The sequence below is a fragment of the Melozone crissalis genome, unplaced genomic scaffold (genome assembly GCF_028551555.1).
Source record: "Melozone crissalis strain CALT ecotype California unplaced genomic scaffold, PUWL_Pcris_2 ptg000018l_1, whole genome shotgun sequence".
Lineage (NCBI taxonomy): Eukaryota > Metazoa > Chordata > Aves > Passeriformes > Passerellidae > Melozone > Melozone crissalis.
Window position 1 is genome coordinate 26,107,031 of NW_026535796.1, and position 20,577 is coordinate 26,127,607.

Sequence of the window (20,577 nt, forward strand, 5' to 3'; positions counted from 1 at the left end):
GGTTCTGTGTTTAAGAACAAGGGTATACTAAAGACAATCTGTCCCACTCCAGCCAAGATGTCAAACAGGCATGTTTGCTAATGAATTATGACTGTTTTTCAGTGTTTTACATGTTTTTAATAAGTAGTAAATGATTCTTATTTTATAACACAGCACAACACATGCACAACACAGCACATGTAATGCTTTTAAAAATTCTCTGTGGGTTAATTGATTATTTCTTACCTGAAAGTTAGACTTACTAAGTACAAAACCATTAGAAATACCATACACAATATACCAGCACTCATACACATACATACACACACACTCTGCAGCCTCCCTCCCCAGCCCTGACTTCAAATTTCCCCAATTAAGAAGTTCACTCAGTTTTGCCTGGGCTTTAATTTATTTCTCAAGCTAAGTCTTTTGTTGTTCTTTTTGAAAAAAACACACAGTACTTTTGTTCTTGCCCATTCAAATTAGAAAAAGTTGTGGTTCAAAATAATGAAAACAATTTCACTTTTGTTATTAATCTTTTGTTTTAATCATAGTACTTGATAAACAGCTGAACAGGATCCTAGTTTAACAGAAGGATAAACAAGAACACTGGTGACAATTTGTTACAACTGCCTTAATGTACCTTTTGCTTAATGAACATTTGAATATGCAAGAAAGTAATTTTGGAGGACACCCCAAAAGAAAACAACTTGCTGGTTGAACAACAGAAACAACGTCCTTTTTGCTATTATGTTGAAATCAAAGTCATTTATATATAAAAATAAATGTTATGTTCTAACAAGAACATTTTAGACAATTACATCTGTGCTTAACAACAAAAAAAATATTGGTCACTCAAGACTAGAATAATTAATATTTTAAAGGTTTTTAGATTATCAGAATGCATGGATACAACTCAACACAAACTGTAGCTGAAGGGAACCAGGACTGAAAATATCAATTTGTCCATCTGGAATAAAAATGCAACTAAATTAACTATTTAAAATACTACCATGGAATGTGACAGTAGATATGGTCCATACCTACTATATCGGAGGGAAGGAAAGTTTAACAAGTAATAATTCGTACCTTACACATTTAGTTAAATATAAACATTTGTTATTTATACATAAAGTTGCTTCCAAAAAACTATTAATAAGTGATTTAGTTGCACTTAAAATCAGTTTCATTTCTCATTTGCTGAGTATTAACTTTTCTTAATCTTAAATCAACTGTCACTAGTGCACTTTTAGTTAAAATTTCCCCTCAGATAAGTTTTAATCCTTTTAAAAGAGCCCCCTCACCTAAACCATGAATGTACAAAGTGGCAAAAGTTAATCCCTTTTAGTATAATCATAGTTTATATACTCATTTTATAGCCAATAATAAGAACAGGCTTTCCTTCGCAAAATCTCCTTCACAACTTGCAACAAATGCCACGCGCTCAAAGCAAATAGTTAGGCGTGGCTAGCACTTGTAAAATGCCAAGGTCTGACAAGTCTCGTTGCTTCCTCCACATCAAGCATCTCTTACGTGAAAGAAGATTCCCTTCAGCTTGCCAAAAAGCTTCCACAAATCCAATTTAGATGCTTCCTGGAAACAAAGATTTTTCAGCTCTGTTTGGCACAAGACTGATTCATCCCGCAGCTTTATGCTTTCCTCCACAGCACCCACACACCTCACCACAGTGATGGCATGCTCTCAAGGGGAGGTAGCAGCACATACATGGAGCAATGAACGAGAGCGCCACCAGTGCTAACCAGCGTAAGCAGAACTTGTCATCACTAGTGTCACACGAGCAAGGATCAGAGAAATCTCCTTCAGAGTCTGACATGCAGTGATACAGCATGCTCTCTGCGCAAAGCATGCAACTAACTTGGTAGATACATCTTTTAATAGGATCTGGCGCATCTTGACATTTTCCTCTGCCATTATCTTCATGATTAAACCTTTCCTGGCAGTATATACAGCGGGAACGCTCACCATCCTCTTTTCTTCTTTTTGAGTTTTTAAATTTTGACGAGGAAGGCTGAGTTTTAAATACCACAGAACTCTTTGAGTCTTTTAGGGAATTCAACTTAGTTCCATCTCCACATGGGTATAAATAGTCAGATTTTTTACTGTCTGATTTAGAAAATGGTATATTTGAGTCCGCATCATCCCTCTCCAGGTCATTCTTCCACATGTCAGGATGCCTGTAGTCTGCATAACGACGTATCAAAATGTCACGAGGGTTTATTCTGACAATTTCATCTTCGTCCTGAAAACTAACGTGTCTGATTGACTTCAGTGGGACCTGAAAAGTAAGGCAAAGTAAGAGAAGTTACTATGGTGAAGTCCCAAATTTATGTCCACCTACAATGTTCACTTAGATTAGAAAACTAAAAAACCAAAACTTTTTTCTTTTGCTGCCTGAGGATAAAAAATTCAGATTATTTTCTTACTACTAAAATTTACGAACATCCCCACAATAATGAGTCCTCTGCAGGGTATTAGGTCTATGAGCTTCAGTATTCTTTCCTGACTTTTTAGTCTCTCGTAAGAGCTTTGGGTATTTTGGTATCCACATAAAACTTGATGCTGCTTTGTGAATTATTCTCAAAATTAGAGTATTAACATCTTAAAGTGGAAATGAATTCCACAGACTAATTATGCCTTATGTGCTGATTTCATGTGATGATCTGCTGCTTTAGGACTAACTCCCTGCTACATTCACTACATGTGTTATCCAGGAGAAGCTTTCCTACTCTAAGTTTTCAAACTCTCAAATTCATAACAAGAGCACTGAATACTGGTAACTAATTATCAAGGCTGTGTTCTAGATAAGGATTTCACAGTATGAAGAACATTCAATAACAGCCTCTTCTGAATGCGTCTCTCCTTAGATAATATACAGTCCTTATATTGATTAGCTTAGGACACAGGCAGGCAAAGACCCAAGTACTTTTTAAATTCTCAGTTTGTAATGAACTGACCAATATTTAAGACCTTATACTTCAAAAGGCAAGTAATAAGGAATGTGCTAAATACATACAAAACCATCAGAGAAATAAGGTGAGAATTCTTGTTTATTCTGCCTCACAATAAAAGGGTATGGGAACATGAAAAAGTTGACAAAGATGACAAAATTAAGAGAATCATCCAAACTGAAATATTGCAGGCCTTAGATATCTAAGTGTAAGATAGTGAATTGCCACTAAATGTGACTGAAATCACATTACAAGTGACTTGCAAGAAAAGGTGCAAATAATTACAGGATAAAAATTTAGCATGTGTATAGAAGTAGCTCCTGAAAATAGCAGGCAGTGCAGCAAAAAAGCAAGAGTCTCAGTATGCCTCAGTATTTCCACCTTACAGGCAGACAATTATTTTTCTACACTTTAGGGCTATTATAATCAGAGCCAGATTATGAGTGGGCTTCAAGTCAAATTCTGCCTTTTTCTCTGTCTAGTGCACAGCCTGTAAACCATTTCTCAGAAAAGACAGAATACCCTTCCCCTCTCTAACCTATTAGTCTTACAAATTCTTCCAGAATCACAAATTACTTGGGAATAATCTTTGGCATCAATATTGTTGCTTTGAGAGGGTTTATCTTATTAGTACTCAAATTAATGAGAATTAATGTGTCACCATTCCATAGTCAAGTACAGCAATTGAACTGCATGTTCCTAATCTGTTGCAGTGTGTGAAACTACTGAAGATGATGTTTTAGGTTAAAACACTTCTATGTCACTTTGCATGCATCTATACTCCTACTGTGCTGAAGTCTGCATGTCCTGATTTTGGGGTAGGAGACAGAGAAGGGAAAAGGGAAGGCAGCTGGAAAAGAGGAAGGAAGAGCTTCTTAAAATATTCTATCTTCTGATTATGTAAGAATATCTGTAGCCTGCTCTAACCATCACTTCCCTGCTCAACAATCCTTGTGTGATGAGTACAGAACTGTAATTAGAGACGCTTTGCCCTGGGACTTTCAACTGGAGTATGCTAACAAGAAAGAATTTTTTTTCCTTGGCTCCAAGCCACATAGTTGAACTTCCACAAGGTTTCAAGGATACAGGGAGAAGAAAGGTTATACCCTATTCAGCTAACATTGCTTCTCTTCCATACTTCCCCAGGCTCCTATACAAGCAGTTAGGCTTCCCCTTTGCTTATAAAAGCAGAGTGCTTCTCAGCCCTGTTCTGTTTTCAAACAAGAGGAAGAATCTATTGTTTAGCAGAAATAACTAACTATGGCTAATGGGTTTATTTCAAAATTTTACAGCATAAATTTATTTAAGAAAAAAAAGCCATAAAAGTTATTAAATTCCATATGTTACAGGCATAAAGGATCCTTACCCTGCTGTCCACATAGAATATTATGCATGCACTTAAGACAGTAAATGTTTAGAAGAAAAAAACCCTGAAACCTCAATACAAAAACACTCCCTCAACTTCCCATTGCCCAGACAGTTAATAGCCGTTAGAGATCACTACAAACACTAACAATGCTAGAATCTGACCTCTCCTTAGCCTTTGAAGGCTTTTTATTTGTTTGAGCAGAACACACCACATACATAGAACTAATTTATTTTTTTCAAGTCTTGAGTCCAACACCTAAAAATGCTTAACTGGCACATTACAAATAAGGCACCACTACATTCTTTAAGGCACTGATATTAAGAAATATTTTTGGAGCAGAACATACTGAAAAATAAGCAAACTGAAGAAATGCTGAAAAGAGCTTGCTCATTGGGTATTAAATGGGACCTATGTGAATGCATGAAGTACATGAAAACTTTTGAACAATTCACAATGCAAATTTATACAGGTAAAATAGCAGCAAAATTTAATGAGAATAATGCACTTAGTCCTCTAAACAGTCAAAACTAAAACTCAGTACAAATGTTATCTGTGTGAAGCTGAAGCAGGGAGGATGAATGTTACAGCAAACTGAAATTTCACAGAGAATCTGATTCCAAACATGATTAGCCAACTGGAAATGAGACAGAAAATTTTTTTTGGTGCAATTGAACCCACAAGTATCACACCTTACTTGAAAGTGTGCACCTTTAAACAAGGCACAGTCACTTCCTTGGCACTGTAGCCTTTGCTGCTTCTCCTCAAAGAATTACACCTGATTTTGCTCATCTTGCAGCTTCTCAGTATGAAGACACCAGCAGCTGCCTACATCATTGCAAAGTACTAAGTTTAACATACATCCATGTATCAGAAACTGGAAAGCTGAAGGACTTGAGTATTTTTTACTAAGAGTCAAAATATTACAGGTAAAATCTGAATTGTCATTAATAATTTCTTTAGTTGGAGCATGTACTTCTTGAGCTATTTAACTTAGGAGCACACTCTTAGGTAAGAGTGTTCAAACTTATTTACACAAAATTGAAATAAACCCACGAATTAGCTCAAGATCTGTAGTGCCACCTGGTCACATGCATGGAGTTTAGCAGACCAGTGCAGTGTGTGCACATACAGAATGTGAAGTTTTGGTGACCTGCCTATGTTCCAAATGTGTGTACCACAAAACCATGCAAAAAGCAGAGAGTGTCTATTGCTGGCAGGAGGTGCTACAACAGGAGAAGAATATTTAAAAGAATATCTGCTTAAATTTTCATGGAATCTCCCATAACTTCACTTTTCAAGAACTGAATTCCAACATTGTCATTTGAAAGAAATTTCTATTTAATTTCTATCAGACAGACACAGATTAATCAGTTTAACACAATCTAAATTATTACTTTCTCAGTAGTCAATTTTATACATGCTTTTAAAATATACAGGCATTTCAAGCTGCTGCACTTTTCTTTACAATGCAAGGAAGACTAACAGGACATATATCACTGAGTACTGTAGCCATTAGCTGCAATAACCTCATCACCAATCCATTCTATTCTAAAAAACATTTACAATTCACTTTGAAAGTAAATGAGAAGAGAGAAAAATGTGTCTTAACAGAAACAAAAGGTAAACATGTACCTTAACAGAAACAAAAATATGAGGTGATGAAGAGATAATTGGAGTAGATCAACGATTAAAGATAAAAAATTAATAATTTCAAGCTTCTTAGTTCCCCAGATAACACTGCTTGCTTCTTTTGCCCAATAAAGCAGATTAAAAGTAGCTGATATAAGACTTAAGTACAATCCTATTTTTCTATGCAAAAATAACTGAAGGTATTAAAAAGCTTTATTATAAGCAGTAGAATTATTTTTGGTAAGTCTTCAGAACTACCTGAACTTGCATTCTGCTTTGACATCTGTTATTCGGCATATTCTAAAAGCTTTCTATGTCTTTGGTTCTAGACATAAGACCATCAAATTAATTGTAATCCAACTTACTAAGACTACTTCCACAGTCTACAAAAACTGTCAGTTCTTTTAGCTTTAGAAAAAAAGAAAAATGTATAGTGATATATAGCTGTACTGATGGCTGAATACTTTTCAATATTTCTAAGCAAAACAGTATTAATATACATGTAACTAAGATTGAGCTAATGTCCAATTAACATTTTCTGAAAAAAACTGAACAGCTTTTTAAGGCTGCAGATACTGAAATCTGCAATACAAAAACAGACTTCAAAGAAATTAAATATTTATTCGTGTGGTCTGGTACAGTACAACGATAGGTAAATAGCTTCACAAAGCTTTACCTCTGTCATAATAATGCTATAATATTTCAGCTGCAAAGTTTATATTGAACATTTCAAGAAGTTGAAAGTACATGGACTTGGAATGCAGTGATTTCTTGTCAGAAACTACATACTGTGCCATTAATACAGCAAGCAAAGTAAGGATTGCTTCTTTCGTTGGTATACTTACCTGGTTAGGTTGGCTAGGAAAACAGGCTCTCCTGGTGTTGAAATCCTCAAATGTTGAAGGCCGTAAATTTGCACTGTTGTAAGTTTCACTGGTTACTACAGTTTCATGTTGAAAAAGGTGATCTTTCATTAGTGAACCTGATGTATTTTCTTGAGCAGTCTAGAACACATAAGGAACTTTCATGAAATGATTTTTGCATTTATATAAAAACAACACCAAACCCAACCAGTTCATACATAGATGTGTTAATATTCCATATAATGTGTTAGAGATATCTATAAACACTAGTAATCTTAAATGCACATTTTTTAAAGCATTCAGAAGTAGGCAAGTATTTTCTTTATTTTGAATCAGCCTTTGTAAATACAGAATTTCTCTGCAGACAGTACACAACTTGGGCACTAGAGATACGTGCCATTGAAATACAGTTGCAAAATCAGACTTCTTTAAGGAAATAGAGATTAACCTGTCTCTAAGATGTTTTCTCTAACTATCCATGAAGCTGGCAGTATTTACAAAAACACAACCGGAGAAAAAAAAATCGGAGACTATTTTATAAGGCAAAAGCTAGTCAGATCTTTTAATAAATTAAAAGCAAAATCAGCTGGAAGAAAAAAAAATAACCTATACTGGCTCAATTAAAATATCTAATTGCAGCAAGTGTGCATTAGACATGAATGACAGTCATTTTGTAATTAAAGTTCTATCAGGCAACTCGATACAAAAGTGAGACTATGAAGCAATACATGATGAGATAGCTGCAGGACCTGTGCTATTCAAAAGAAGGAACAGGAAGTATGTTTGGGTGGAATACTGGCTTGTGAGATGATCCAGTTTTTGAAATGAATTGAAAAATGAACAGTTCTCATTCTTTAAGCTTGACTGACTGGGACATACTTAGGATACAGCACAGCATTTTGATACAAATTCCATTGAGCTGCCAAAAATATACTGTATGTTTTGTTTGCATTGAGAGGGATGCTGTAAAGTTAACTGGCTGTCATTGTGGATAGCACTGAGAAAATTCTGCCATCATCCAGCTTCCAGCAATGAGAATGTTTCAGCATTATTATATGGATTTGTATGTATCAAGAAAACATTTACAGGAAAAGAATAAGAATACTACAGAAAAATACTGAGGCAGAGGCAAACCTAAAGTTTTGGCAGGTTAAATATTGACCCAGAATCATTAGTTTTCACTTATCAAAGTACTTAAGGAACTTATTCTAGGATTACATTAGTACCTCACATACATAAAAGCCTAATGTATCAAGTTTATGAGATCTAGATGGTTTGAAGTAGCTGGTCTGTAGCTGATTTTGTAGGAGAAAGAAAATCATCACATCACTTAATTTATATCTATTGTTTGAGAAGCCCCATGTGGGGAAACATTAAATTTAGTAATTCATTCATGATCAGTGTAATTAATACTACAGAGCATACACGCCAAGAAAGACAAAAGCTCACTCAATCAGGGTAAAGTACCCCTGAAAAATTTTGAAGACAGGCAAAATACCAAAAAGAAATACTATTGGCAGATCCTTAAGCATGACACCACCACAAAGTAATTGACCCTGTTATTGTCAAAATTAAATTTTCTGGTCAAACATTGTTGGAAAACGAGTATAAAAGAAATATTGGAATGACTACAAGGAATTGAACCTCATATATGTGTACTTATTTTAAGAGCAAAAAGCATCAAATATTAGTGCGATAGCAAACATCTTCATAGCAGGAGGTACTCCTGCAGATACATTGCCCAATAACATAAAAAGCTTCCAAAACAGTGGCTCAAACTATAGAAGAGCTGTATTCAAAATGAAGAACAACCATTTTTGGTATGAGCAATGTTTAAAATTACTACAAAAGCATTTAAGCTAAGAGCCAGAAGCCATTTTACAGAAATCACAGTGATAAGCATCCCCTTTCCCCTTCCCCTGGCTATTATAAACTTGAGTGGTCTAAGAAGAAGGGAGCAAGCTGCAAAAACTTCTACTCCTTCCTTCCCAGGGAAAAAAACATATACTACTCACAAGCCTGTTATTATCCCTGGGTGAGATTTGCAGCAGCCTGCATTATTTCCTGTCCCTGCAGGTGATTCACACCTTTCTTCTTTAAAAATAAACTATCTACACTATAGAGCAAAAAGGACACATGCACATGCTCACACAGGCAGACACAAGTACCTCCCCTGGCACTCAAGGAGGGCTCCACCTAATGAAGGACACAGGCACGGATCACCTCTGACTGTGCTAACTAGCAGTGCCAGATGATGCACGAAACCCAAACCTTAATCTTAAAGCAAACCTTCATGCCCTATACACAGCAATTATCAAAGAATGCTTTTAGAAAATTCCAACACAGATACCACAATTCAAACTAATTGACTTCAAGGACAAATTTCAGGGTGGCAGCAGACAGAGAAAAGCATGGTACCTTTTGTAAGGCAAGAACTCGCCAAACAGCATTTCTGAAAGCACAATGCTCAGTTTACTATCCTATACCCGACAGGTAAGTGGACACAGACTAACTTCTGGTATTAAAATAAAAAGCAATCATGTCAGTCCTTTAGCCAATAAATATTCACTATGCTGAATTACAGAAATGCAAGATGAACATGGTGAACTCTCTGCTTTTAACTAAACTGCAGTTTTAATACAGTCAAACCACGCTTATTAGTATCAAAAACCTTTTCCTTGGACAACTTCCTGCTCCAATGTGATGCTTTATTACAAGGTCATAAACATCTGAAAACCCACATTTATAATGGAAACACTGACAATCTGAAGTAGGAAGCCCTAGAAACAAAAATGGTATTGTGTTGAAAATGCATTTAAGTAAGAAGCAAACATATAAAGTTTTCCACAAGAACATATACAGAACAAATATACAGAGTATCACACACTAACACAGATGCACACATTCTCCCTTTCTACTGTCCAAAGCAATTACATCGCCCACTGTCAATATTCTTTAACCACAGCCTGCAAAGTACAGTACTGGCATAGGTTATTCAGTATCATCTGTAAAGCAACCTACGCCAGTTTTTAATGCACAACGGAAATCTGGTTTGCTCCCAGCTGCTGGTATAATAATTACTGTCCTATGGTTGCTAAGAGATACTCTGAATTTTTTTCCAAGACTACTAAAACATTTCTGTGCGCACAAGCAAAAGGATGCTGGGTAAAGCAATAAAATGACTCCAGCTGTAGCTCTCCAGCAGAATTCAAAGCCAGATGACAGCTGTAGAGAAAATGAAAACCAGACTGAGCTTCTCTTGTTCTTCAAATTTTCTCTCCTTACTTCTCCCAGTTTGCCAGAGTTAAGTCTGGGAGAGAATTCAACATTGTTCTGCAAACATTGTTAAAAATGTTCTCCTCTAAGTAAGTTTAATGATTACACAGAAGGATGGATGAGAGACCACATTTCCGCTGCATCCCAGTTCTTGCATTTAATTCCCATAAGGCCCGAAAATCTGCTGCTTGATGCTAACAACATAAGAAATGTTTTAATGCCTTTTCCTTAATTTTTCAATTCTGAATAAATTATACAGGTTTCAAAAACATCTGAATGACTTCCTTCTGCTTTGGCTATATCTGGGACTGATGGAGCAATATATTTGGCAAAGAAACTCTATTATTTTCAGGTATGTGTTTCTGACATAGGCTGAAATATTACCTAGGTTACTGTAAATATTTCATACAGTTTAAACTAAAAAATAAGATATTTGACATGTCTCTTTCTTCAAAGGCTTTACCACCTGGATATATAGAGAACTCTACATATAAAGAGGCTGCTAGGAATACTGATGAGGGAAAAAAAAATTCCTCCTGTTTTTTATATACAACTCCAATAAAAAAAGCTTAATAAATCAAAATGGTTTAGCACAATATATTAATAGATTTAATTGAAATTGATAATATGAACTAGTATTACTTTTAGTTCTAAGAACTGGACCTAAACAATTTATTATGTGCACTAAATATTTCTAATCTTTAGTGTTTTACCATGTAATATTGTCTTATCCATAAAACAATACAGTGCATCAAGGGTAAATTATTTCACATTTCCTTAAAAGTCATAATGTTATTTTTATAAAATAAAACTTCTGCAAACATTTTGTTAGAGACAAAATAAATTGAGTGGTCCTTGAAGGCCCTTATGAAAAGGTCACAAAACAGTGTATTTACTGAGCAACATATGAACAATTAATGTCTTCCCTGCCTGCACCAAAATCACGTAAGATGCATGTAAGTTTCAGGCCTTTCCCCCTTACTATTAACAAAAAGTCCAGTGTACTGAAAGAACAAGCCAAACTTTTTATTTTCTGCTTACAATTTATCAGTCTACAGTTTTCTTCTGCCAGTAGTAAGAAACTCAAAAGTGATCCAATTCTTATTACTTCAGACTGTTAAAATGTGTTGGTAGCCTATAAATAACACCAATATGGCTGAATCAACAAAAACTGAAAGAAATTAAAGCTCAACTACTCTATTTTTCAGTCCACAAAATCCCTACAAAAATAATTCTAAATGTATGAACTCTAGATTTCATTTAGATTTACTTTTAAGGAAAAAAAAATATTTTTGGTTTTTTTTCAGATAAGCTAGGTGAATTTTAGAGCAGTAAGTTTATATTTGGTAGAGGAAAATAACGGAGCAAATATTTTAACAAACAGGCAAAGTGACTTACACAAGCTGCTCCTACATTCAAAATGCAAGGTTTTATACCAAAACCATCTAAACTTTCTAACAGAACAAATTCCCAATGTATATTTCCATGTAAGTACATCTACTTTTCCAGGTTCCATTTACCAGTATTAAAGGAAGTCAGATAGTTCTGCCTTAACTCATTGGTGTATTTCTGTTTGAAATGAGTCCGGTAAGACTAGGGCTTATTTGATGATATGAACAATTTCCATTGAATAAGTTAAATAAACAACCAAAAATAATTGCAATAATTTAAGTACCATGAAAACCCTTAAGTGATCATATTCTTTTAATACTAGGATTTTAACATTATTTGGAAACAACAGAGAGGTTAAAGAAACTATAAGGAAGCTATGTCTTAAAATGATAAATTTGATCTTCAGCAAAAGGAATGCTTTCTCCAGGAGATTTTATTTACAAAATGTAAATTAAAAAATCAGAAATTTAGTGAGTCTGGATATAACATAGCAAGCCAATTGCTAGCCTAGAAGGCACAACATGAGTTCAGTTTTTGGATTTACATTTAAGATATGCACATACAACTTTTGGACAATCACTATTTCTGCTAACTACTTCTATAAAATGTGATAATACATATTACAAGGAAGCACTGAGATTTCACACTGAGATGATAATTTTTGATCTTCTTTGGATCATTTTATTTGCTCTCTGTAGCACCAAATATAACCAGCCAGTAAAATAACTTATGAAACATGTTTAGCTTTCTTCATAATCTAATCATCTTCATTAAAAAAAAAAAGCAGACAACAGAACCAAGCCACCATTAATGAAATTTATGTAAAAACCAAATACTATAGTTATAATTCAAATGCACATTAAATATAGGATTCCTGCTGTGTAAGATGACTAGAACAGTACAGAAAAACTACTCTTTAATATTCTATCCACACTCCAAAATACCCTTGCACAGATATACTCCAAAAACACACTTAAAAATAGTAATGGAGACTTAGGAAAACAGCTTATAAAAGGAACAGGAAAACAAAAAAATCATTAAGTCTTTTAAACAACACAGAAGTGGCAAAAAGCAGGGTGACAAGTCAACACAATTCTTCAAATACTCAATACATTCTCTTTAAAGAATGATGGTCTTACACATCAAGTTTAAAGGACCCTGGGGTATCCACTTTCACTTAGCAGAGTACCAATCTTGGAAGGGGGGGGGATTTAATAATTTGAAAGAAAATGTGGACTATTTGGTATTTCAAAGGTGTTCTTGGAGACTAGACCTGATGCCTGTGACTAAAATGGTGTAGCTTTTCTGCACTCATGTTCATAAGCCTGCAATTGCAGCTTCGTTACTGATACATAAACCCAGTTTAGATGAAGCATAGCTAAACCAGGGTGGATTCAGTTTTCTCTGAATTTCTTCTTTTTTCCTTCCTTCTGATAAATGCTAGTATCAGTATCACTTATTTTACTTTGCTGTGCAGAGATATGGTGAGACATATTGACTAGCTTTTTTGTTTTTAGAAAACAGGACATCTATCCACAGCACAAATCCACAGTTAAATAATATCTACTGTGATGAAGTCTTTAAGTATGTTTTCCTGTCTAGAATGTAAAAGATAGTTTGGCCAGTGGCATGTACCACACAAGATTGATTGTACCTTAACATATATATCTGGTGTGTGAGTATTTATACATTATATGTATAATGTAATAATAATATATAATCTATAATCTATAAATCTTAATATATAATTTAATATATAATATATTTTAATATATAATAATAATTATAATCGGTTTTACAGACATTTAAAAATTTATACATTTATTTATAAATTTATTTTTTAAAATGGAATATAAAGCAAGCCTATATTTACATATGTAAATAGGTGATATATTGATATTCACATGTATAGAAGAGATGCTGTAAATACACTTTTCTCCACTTTGCCATAACAAACGCTCTCCATTTGCAATAACAAATTTGTAACTATAATGAGTCTCAGATATCTTCCTCAATTTTGGCATCCTTATATAGAAATGTAATAACTAGGCAGCAAAATCAGATGTAATTGGTTTGTTCTAATCTCATTAGGGCTGTAGAAACTGTTCAATTATTAATCCTTGCAACAAAGCATGTTTAAGCAAGTCATTTAAGAGCTGATTAAGGACTGCATTAACTTTGGCACATATTTCCTTCACCCTGTAAAAATATAATCTCTTTTTAAAATCTGAAATATCTCATATTCATAGCAATTTTACTTTCAAGTGCCTTAAAATAAAGCACTGAAAGTATAGAACAACAGGTGATTACGCAGCCAACACTTACACAAAGTAATACATTTCTTCTGCCATAAAATGAAAAGATATCAGGAGACTTCTGTGTTGCCACTGCATTGCAGTATCCTTTCTAAATACTTGACTCTCAGTCTCCTATCATATCTTCAAAGTCAGCTGCTAATTTTCTTGATTTTGTGTTCTAGAGGTTCTACACTGGGTCTATTTACACTGATACAGGATTTATTATTGCATAAGTGGCAAGACTCCTTCCCAGAAGAAATCACTTAGCAACACTAGCAGTTTTCTGAATAGTCACTAAGACCCCTGAGTCAACTTGTTTCTTCGCCATCTTCATAATAATTTAAATTTCTGCACTCTGAAAACTGAATATATGAGTGAATGAAGACACAGCTTTCCCTTAAAACCATACATAAGAAGGGAAAAATGACAAGCATACATAGACACAAGTAGGACTTCCTCACTTGTAATATAGTTATTCACTCTGCATGTGTGTATCTATATCTAATCTATAGCTATATATCCATCCATAATGGTTTTTTATACTGGCTTTTTAATTACATGATTCTTGGATATTGCCAGGCAGTGCTATGTATCAGTGTAACCATACTTATGGTATATGATATGGTATACTTATATAGTACTGTAGCTCTGAAGCATGGTTGGACATAAATTTTTATCTCTTAAGTCATTATGACCTACAGAAATTGAAGAGTGCAAAAAGAAGATCAATAAAAACTTGAATCTCAGTAAATGACCACTTTATTTTCAGTGTGTTTTTAAAAATTGAACTTCTGTCTTTGTTTGGACCAGATCCTCTCAACCATTGTCTCAGCATCTTTTCAACTCTAACCATTTGAAGTTAAAGAGTTTTATCACTGCAAAGGGAAATCTAAGGAAACAAATAGGATGTGTAAGTAGAAAGATTCTTCATCCCTCTGTTTTGTTGCCCAGAAGAATATTTCTTATTTCAATAAGATCAAAGAGGACATATAACTTGAACACATACTGAACTTAAAAATTAACCTCAGGATACTTAATGATCCTATGGATTAAATAATACCTACTTTGTTTAGGACAGATAATATTATAAGTCTTCTAGATAATTCTTCTAGAACTTATTTCACTAAGCTGAATTTTGCTATTGCTCTTATTTTGCTTATTCCCAGTAATGAGAGCAAAATCTCTTCAGTACATTTGTAAAATAAAAAATGTACTATTAATTAAAAAATTTACTCACTTGAAAGCAGTCTTCTGCCACTTCAACATCATTTTGGGAGGGTGGATAACCTTCATATAAAGAAAAAAAAGTAGACAAAGTTGTTTTCTTCATATTTACCACTTACTGCTTCCAGTTATCCACATCATCTCTCAACATCCAGTGATGATTATACAAATATTCTTGTTTATGGTTTTAACCTATAGATCACTGCATTTCAAATTGATTTAGCAAGCATGATTTATTTCTACACTGCATTTTCTATACTGAGTATTCCTAGCCACACTCCTCTCTCTTGTTCCCACCTTCCTTATAAAAGCATTATCAAAGTGTCATCAGCAGTCAGAAGCAAGGGAGTATATTCCTTTTAATGTAGCATTTTGAAAACTAAAGGCAGACCATTTGGTTGGCAGGAATGCACACTGTTTTATTTTGCTATAAATTGGCAGAAATTGAAAGTGTGAGACCCTAAGAGAAAAAAATTACTCTCATGTTCTCTAAATATTTGTCTTGAAGGGTTATGGATTGTACCAACAAATTTCCAAAGCAGTCATTAGAGTATGTCAAAAACATTTCCCTTCAGAAACATGCTCCTCCCTTCATTAGTAGGATAACACACATAAAATCCCTAAAGTTACTTTTTACAAGCCTGAGATGTTCTTTCAATTCAACAGACACATGTTCTCTTCCCTCCCTGTCTCAATCTAGCAAGACATTTATCATATTTTCAGCTTAGAACCTAGGCTTGATGATATCCTTCAGTTTGCTCACTGGTTTCCATTAATTCAGTGAAACTCTGGAACTTCATTCCAGAGTGGGCCATGTTGTTATCTGAGTAAATTCTTCTTCTGTTCCTAAAAAACCTGTCCTCAGAACCATGCTGAACACAGAACTACTACTAACTCAGCTGTTAGTAAAAACTGAAACTATTAACTGAAAGTATGTGTAGATAAAAAGAGAACTCAATAGGTCACAAATTATTCAACTTCCCAGCTTATCCTACAAGAACACAGGAGTTGCAAAAAGCTTCTAAGATCCAAGTGAGAGAATATTACACTCCAGCTTCCTCCATTTCTTCATGTCTAAAAGAAAGAGGCAATGCTTTATTACGTAGGGATGTTTCAGGAAATTACCTAATTAGTGTTTGTGAAACAATTTAAGACACTTGAATGAATGGCACTTTAGAAATGCCAGAAGTACTATTACCTATTAAAATCCCGATATATATAGTTTAATCTACATCCTTAAATACTGTCAATGAAAATTTTACACAAAGTGCTTTGACATCTTTTTTAGTAATGACTCAATATTCATCCACCCCACCAAGTCTTTCACCTGAAATATGTACCTTGAGAAATATCCTCTACTGCTCTCCGAATACCTCTATCAAATGCTCTTGCATCAGCAGGACTCTGAAATGTGAGGCCAAACTTTTTGTCATCAATCTTCCAGTGGTAAAAAGTAGGAGTAACTTTGTTGTAAACAAGGTCTTTCTTTAATGTGCATTCCAAGACCACCTTTCAGAAAGAAAACAGAAGGAAAAAATATCAGTGATGAATATATCGAATTTGAGAACAAAAGGTAGTCTTTGTGAACTAAAACATACATCATAGAGGTCCCTCTTCAAATTTCTTCCTGCTACAAGGATGTAATTTTAACTTCATTTCTATTATGAATTATTCACTATCAATTGCTGATAAATAGTATGGGTTGAAGACACTATTTGTTTACTGAGTCAACATTCCTGTTCAAAAATCTCATACCCGTAAAAGAATCTCATACCTGCAACAACCAGTACAGACTTGGTAGATGTTCAGCAAATGAAATAGGTCACATCCCCCCACAAAAAGTATTATGTGTGCTGGTATCAAATTTTACTGTATCACTGAGATCTACAAAATTTTTTAGCACTAGACTAACTTCATGCTGCTTTCAGGCAGATTTTCAGATTTCTCTCAGAAAGGCTACTAGACAAGTGAAAGTAATACAACAGAATTCTTTAAAAAATGAGATAACAAAATCTTTATAAGTGTATTAGTGCCTGCACCTAGACAAAAATACATTTGTGTATTGCATAAAAAAATGAAGTAACTGCAAATAATTAACAGAAGTATTTGGCTACAAAATCATTAGAGGTATATATGTACATTCAGTTCTAAAGCAAAGTCACAGTCTTCACACTGAATCATAAAATGGTTTGCGTTGAAAGATACCTCAAAGGGCGTCCAGTTCCAATCCCCCTGACATGGGCAGGGACACGTTCCACTAGACCAGGTTGCTCACAGCTCCATCCAAAATGGCCTTGAACACTTCCAGGAATGGAGCATTCACCCCTTTTCTGGGCCACCTGTTCCAGTGCCTTACCACCCTCACAATAAAGAAATTTTTTTTGTATCTAATTTAAATCCACCCTTTTTAAATTCAAAGCCATTCTGCCTTGTCTTGTCACTCTATTCTCTGTTAAATAATCCCTATCCAGCTTTTTTTGCAGGCTCCCTTCAGGTACTGGAAAGCCTTATCATTTCCCCTTTAAATAGACTGGTTTTAAAACTGTATTTGCATTTTTATTTTACTGGTAAAAATTATTTTAAGCAGCATTGTTGCACTGAGCGTTTATTGATTAAAAAAAATCCAATGTGAACAAGAAAGTATGGAGGGAAATGCATTGATCTGCTCCCACTGCAGTATGATAAAGCTCCCAGTAAGATATGTCTCTCTGTATTGGAATTTGATGATGGAGGCCTACACTGACTGAGAGATGAATGAGGAATTTCAATATTCTATCATTTCATTGATGTACTTCTAGAATTTTTTCATTTTTTGTTTTGTTACATATGTGGCTTTTTAAAAGAAAAAAATAGGGAATTCATCACAGAATAAGGTAAAATTACTTTAAGTACAAACAACAGGAAAAACCCCTCAAATTAAAATACAAATATATATATATATTTGGGTTATTCCTACATATTCTTTGCGTTCCTCTTCTCCTTTCATTGTCTAATTATTACACAGGCAAATAGGTATTTTTTTCTTGCACTTCATTATTTATTCCCCCTACAACCCACCAGTAATCATCTCCTCTCAACTGTTACTGCCTTTTACCTCTGCCTCTAGAAGGATAATAATCAATCTGCACATATAAACTCCTTTAGCATTAATGTAATTGTTGGTTTCTCCACTCAGATCTCCCTAAATGGTCAACAATATGTAGGTAAAAATGCTTACAAGAAAACATAAAAAGGAATCTGTTTGCTGTAGGTCTGTGGGAAAAGTTGTTGCAGGAAGAAAAAAAGGATTATTCTGCAGTTTTAAGGTGCATCAAATAGTTGTTCTTTGTTTCTCTGGATGATTTTAAACTCGCTTCCTCTTTCAAAGAGCAGTTGAAAAGGAAGGCTTCTCACACCACTGCCTTTTCTAGGCCTGAGATCGCTTTGGGGGAATCTCTGATACATTAACAGCAATTATTTTCAGTCTATTTTGTGTGCCATGTCATCCAAAACATCAACAAAAAGTACTGCAAGCCTGATTTTATAGCATTACAATGATTTTCTGGTGCCCAAGGGATTAATCCAGATTACTTCATACTGAAAATTCATACCCAGTAAAAATGTTACCACTAGAGATGAAAACTGGATTAAAACTTCACTGAGTAGAAGTTAAGGTTTTCAAAGACACAGAAACCAAACTAGAAAATTCCCAAACCAACTCTCTCCAGCCCAAAAAGCAACACTCACCCCCAACTTCCAACCCTCACATATGATATAACAAGCTTTGATTAACAAAACAAGTAAACATCCCATCTAACACTGTAATTGTTTCCAACTTGATTCAAGGAAACAACACATTTGAGGGAGTGACACTGATTTTTTCCCCATTTAAACCTGTATGAAAACAAACTGCTTAACACAGAAGATATAGAGTGAAAAGGCATTGAAAAGGGAAAAATATGTTGCATTAAAATTAAGCAAGGCTTGATTACTGCCCTACCCAAAAGAAAGCTGAAAAGCTATGGGTCTCAATTAGCAATGAGACACAAATTTATAAACATCCAGCACTTCGATAGTATTTGTTACACTCAGAAATACAAAAAATTGCAGATCAGATTAAAAAAACATACCAGCCATCCCCAGAAGCATTTTTCTCTCCCTGAAACACTTCTATGCTTTGCAACAATAGTGAATTTTTTTCATTGTAAAACTTAATTTTGCCAAAGGCTACCTTATGCTCAAGCACGTGAGCTATCATGAGGGCTGGGAAGGAAGCATCCTCATACACATATTCTCCAAGGCCTGGAAATGGAAACCAAGCTTTTTCAATGCACTTATATTTCAAAACTCCAATTATTTTTAGTGTGCTTTGCTATGGTTCAGAACTCTCCACATCACAGGTGAAGATCATATACTCTTCCACATCATTATGCAAAATATGCACTCCCAAACCTTCCCCAAGATCTCCAGGGATAAGCACAGCAACGGCCTGAAAAATTGTAAATAAAATGCCTACAGCTTAGCTAAGTTTCATTTCCAAAAACATCCCATGGGTTACTGTTCTGAAGGTTTTCTTCATTTGGAGACTTAAATATAAGACTTCCATACCAATATGAAACATCTACCTTGGCACATAATGGAAAATGTTGCAGAATCATCAGACTCAAGACAGAAGAAAAACAGATCCACATGACTAAAATTTAAACTCTCAGAACACAAATATAGGGCCCTATTTATGCTCTATGTCTCCTGTTATTTAATTAAAAGCTCTTTTTAATATCTAGATGTCATTAAATGTAACAGTAATGAATTCATTGCTACTCAAAAATACTTGTTAGCCTAATGTTTCTTTTCTCACCTCTAAAAACTAAATCTTTAAAGATAATAAAATCTATTTGGCTTATGCAGACAATATCAATCTCCAGAGTCAGAAATTTTCTACTTTAGCACTTAAAATCCAAATACTTTCAAACATAAATGAGTATTGAAAATATGAAATTGTTATTTAGAGCTTATTTCAGGGAAAAAAAACCCAACAAAACAAAACAAAAAAAAAATCCCAAAACTTTTGCATTTGATACAAATTTCTATCTTGGTAACAGACCCAATAATTCAACATTTTGAGATCCTGGACACTATTGTACTGTTTTCTAGCTGTACTTTCAAAGCTTACAAAAGCACATGTAAGATAGACAGCCTCACTGTTTCTCATTCCCAAGCCAAATCTACAAACTTACAAACACACCACTTTTCAATGCCTATTCTGCTTTACTCCTGGGAACAAGCAGCACGACCTGAGTGGATTCATGCTACAGAGTACATGAACTCAGTGTCACAGTAACCATTTGACAATTATTCCAGGCATACTTTACATTCAGTTCAAAAAAGATGATGTACTGAGTTGTACTACAGCCCATCAGAATCAAACTTCCCTCAATCTTCAAACACAATTTAAAAAGTAAAATATTTAAGTTTGTAAACAGCAGATTTTTAGAACAGAATGGTATTTCTATTCAGTTTTAGCTTTGTGTCTCTTCCTTTACACAATTACTTTTTATTCAAAGGAAAGATTTTAAACTTTGTTACTCCTGATTCATGAT

The 20,577-nt window shown here is 34.4% G+C and overlaps 1 protein-coding gene across 1 annotated transcript in view; it reads right to left on the minus strand.

The window, feature by feature from the left end:
* Positions 1-502: 502 nt before the first annotated feature.
* SPRED1 (sprouty related EVH1 domain containing 1) overlaps positions 503-20,577 on the minus strand; it is a 58,342-nt gene continuing 38,267 nt past the window's right edge. Inside the window, exons 3-6 of the mRNA XM_054275471.1 lie at positions 16,339-16,507; positions 15,012-15,061; positions 6,792-6,950; positions 503-2,275 (exon numbers count right to left, since the gene is read on the minus strand). Coding sequence (XP_054131446.1) covers positions 1,616-2,275; positions 6,792-6,950; positions 15,012-15,061; positions 16,339-16,507 — 1,038 coding nt within the window. The 3' untranslated portion in view covers positions 503-1,615. The remainder of the gene's footprint in view (positions 2,276-6,791; positions 6,951-15,011; positions 15,062-16,338; positions 16,508-20,577) is intronic.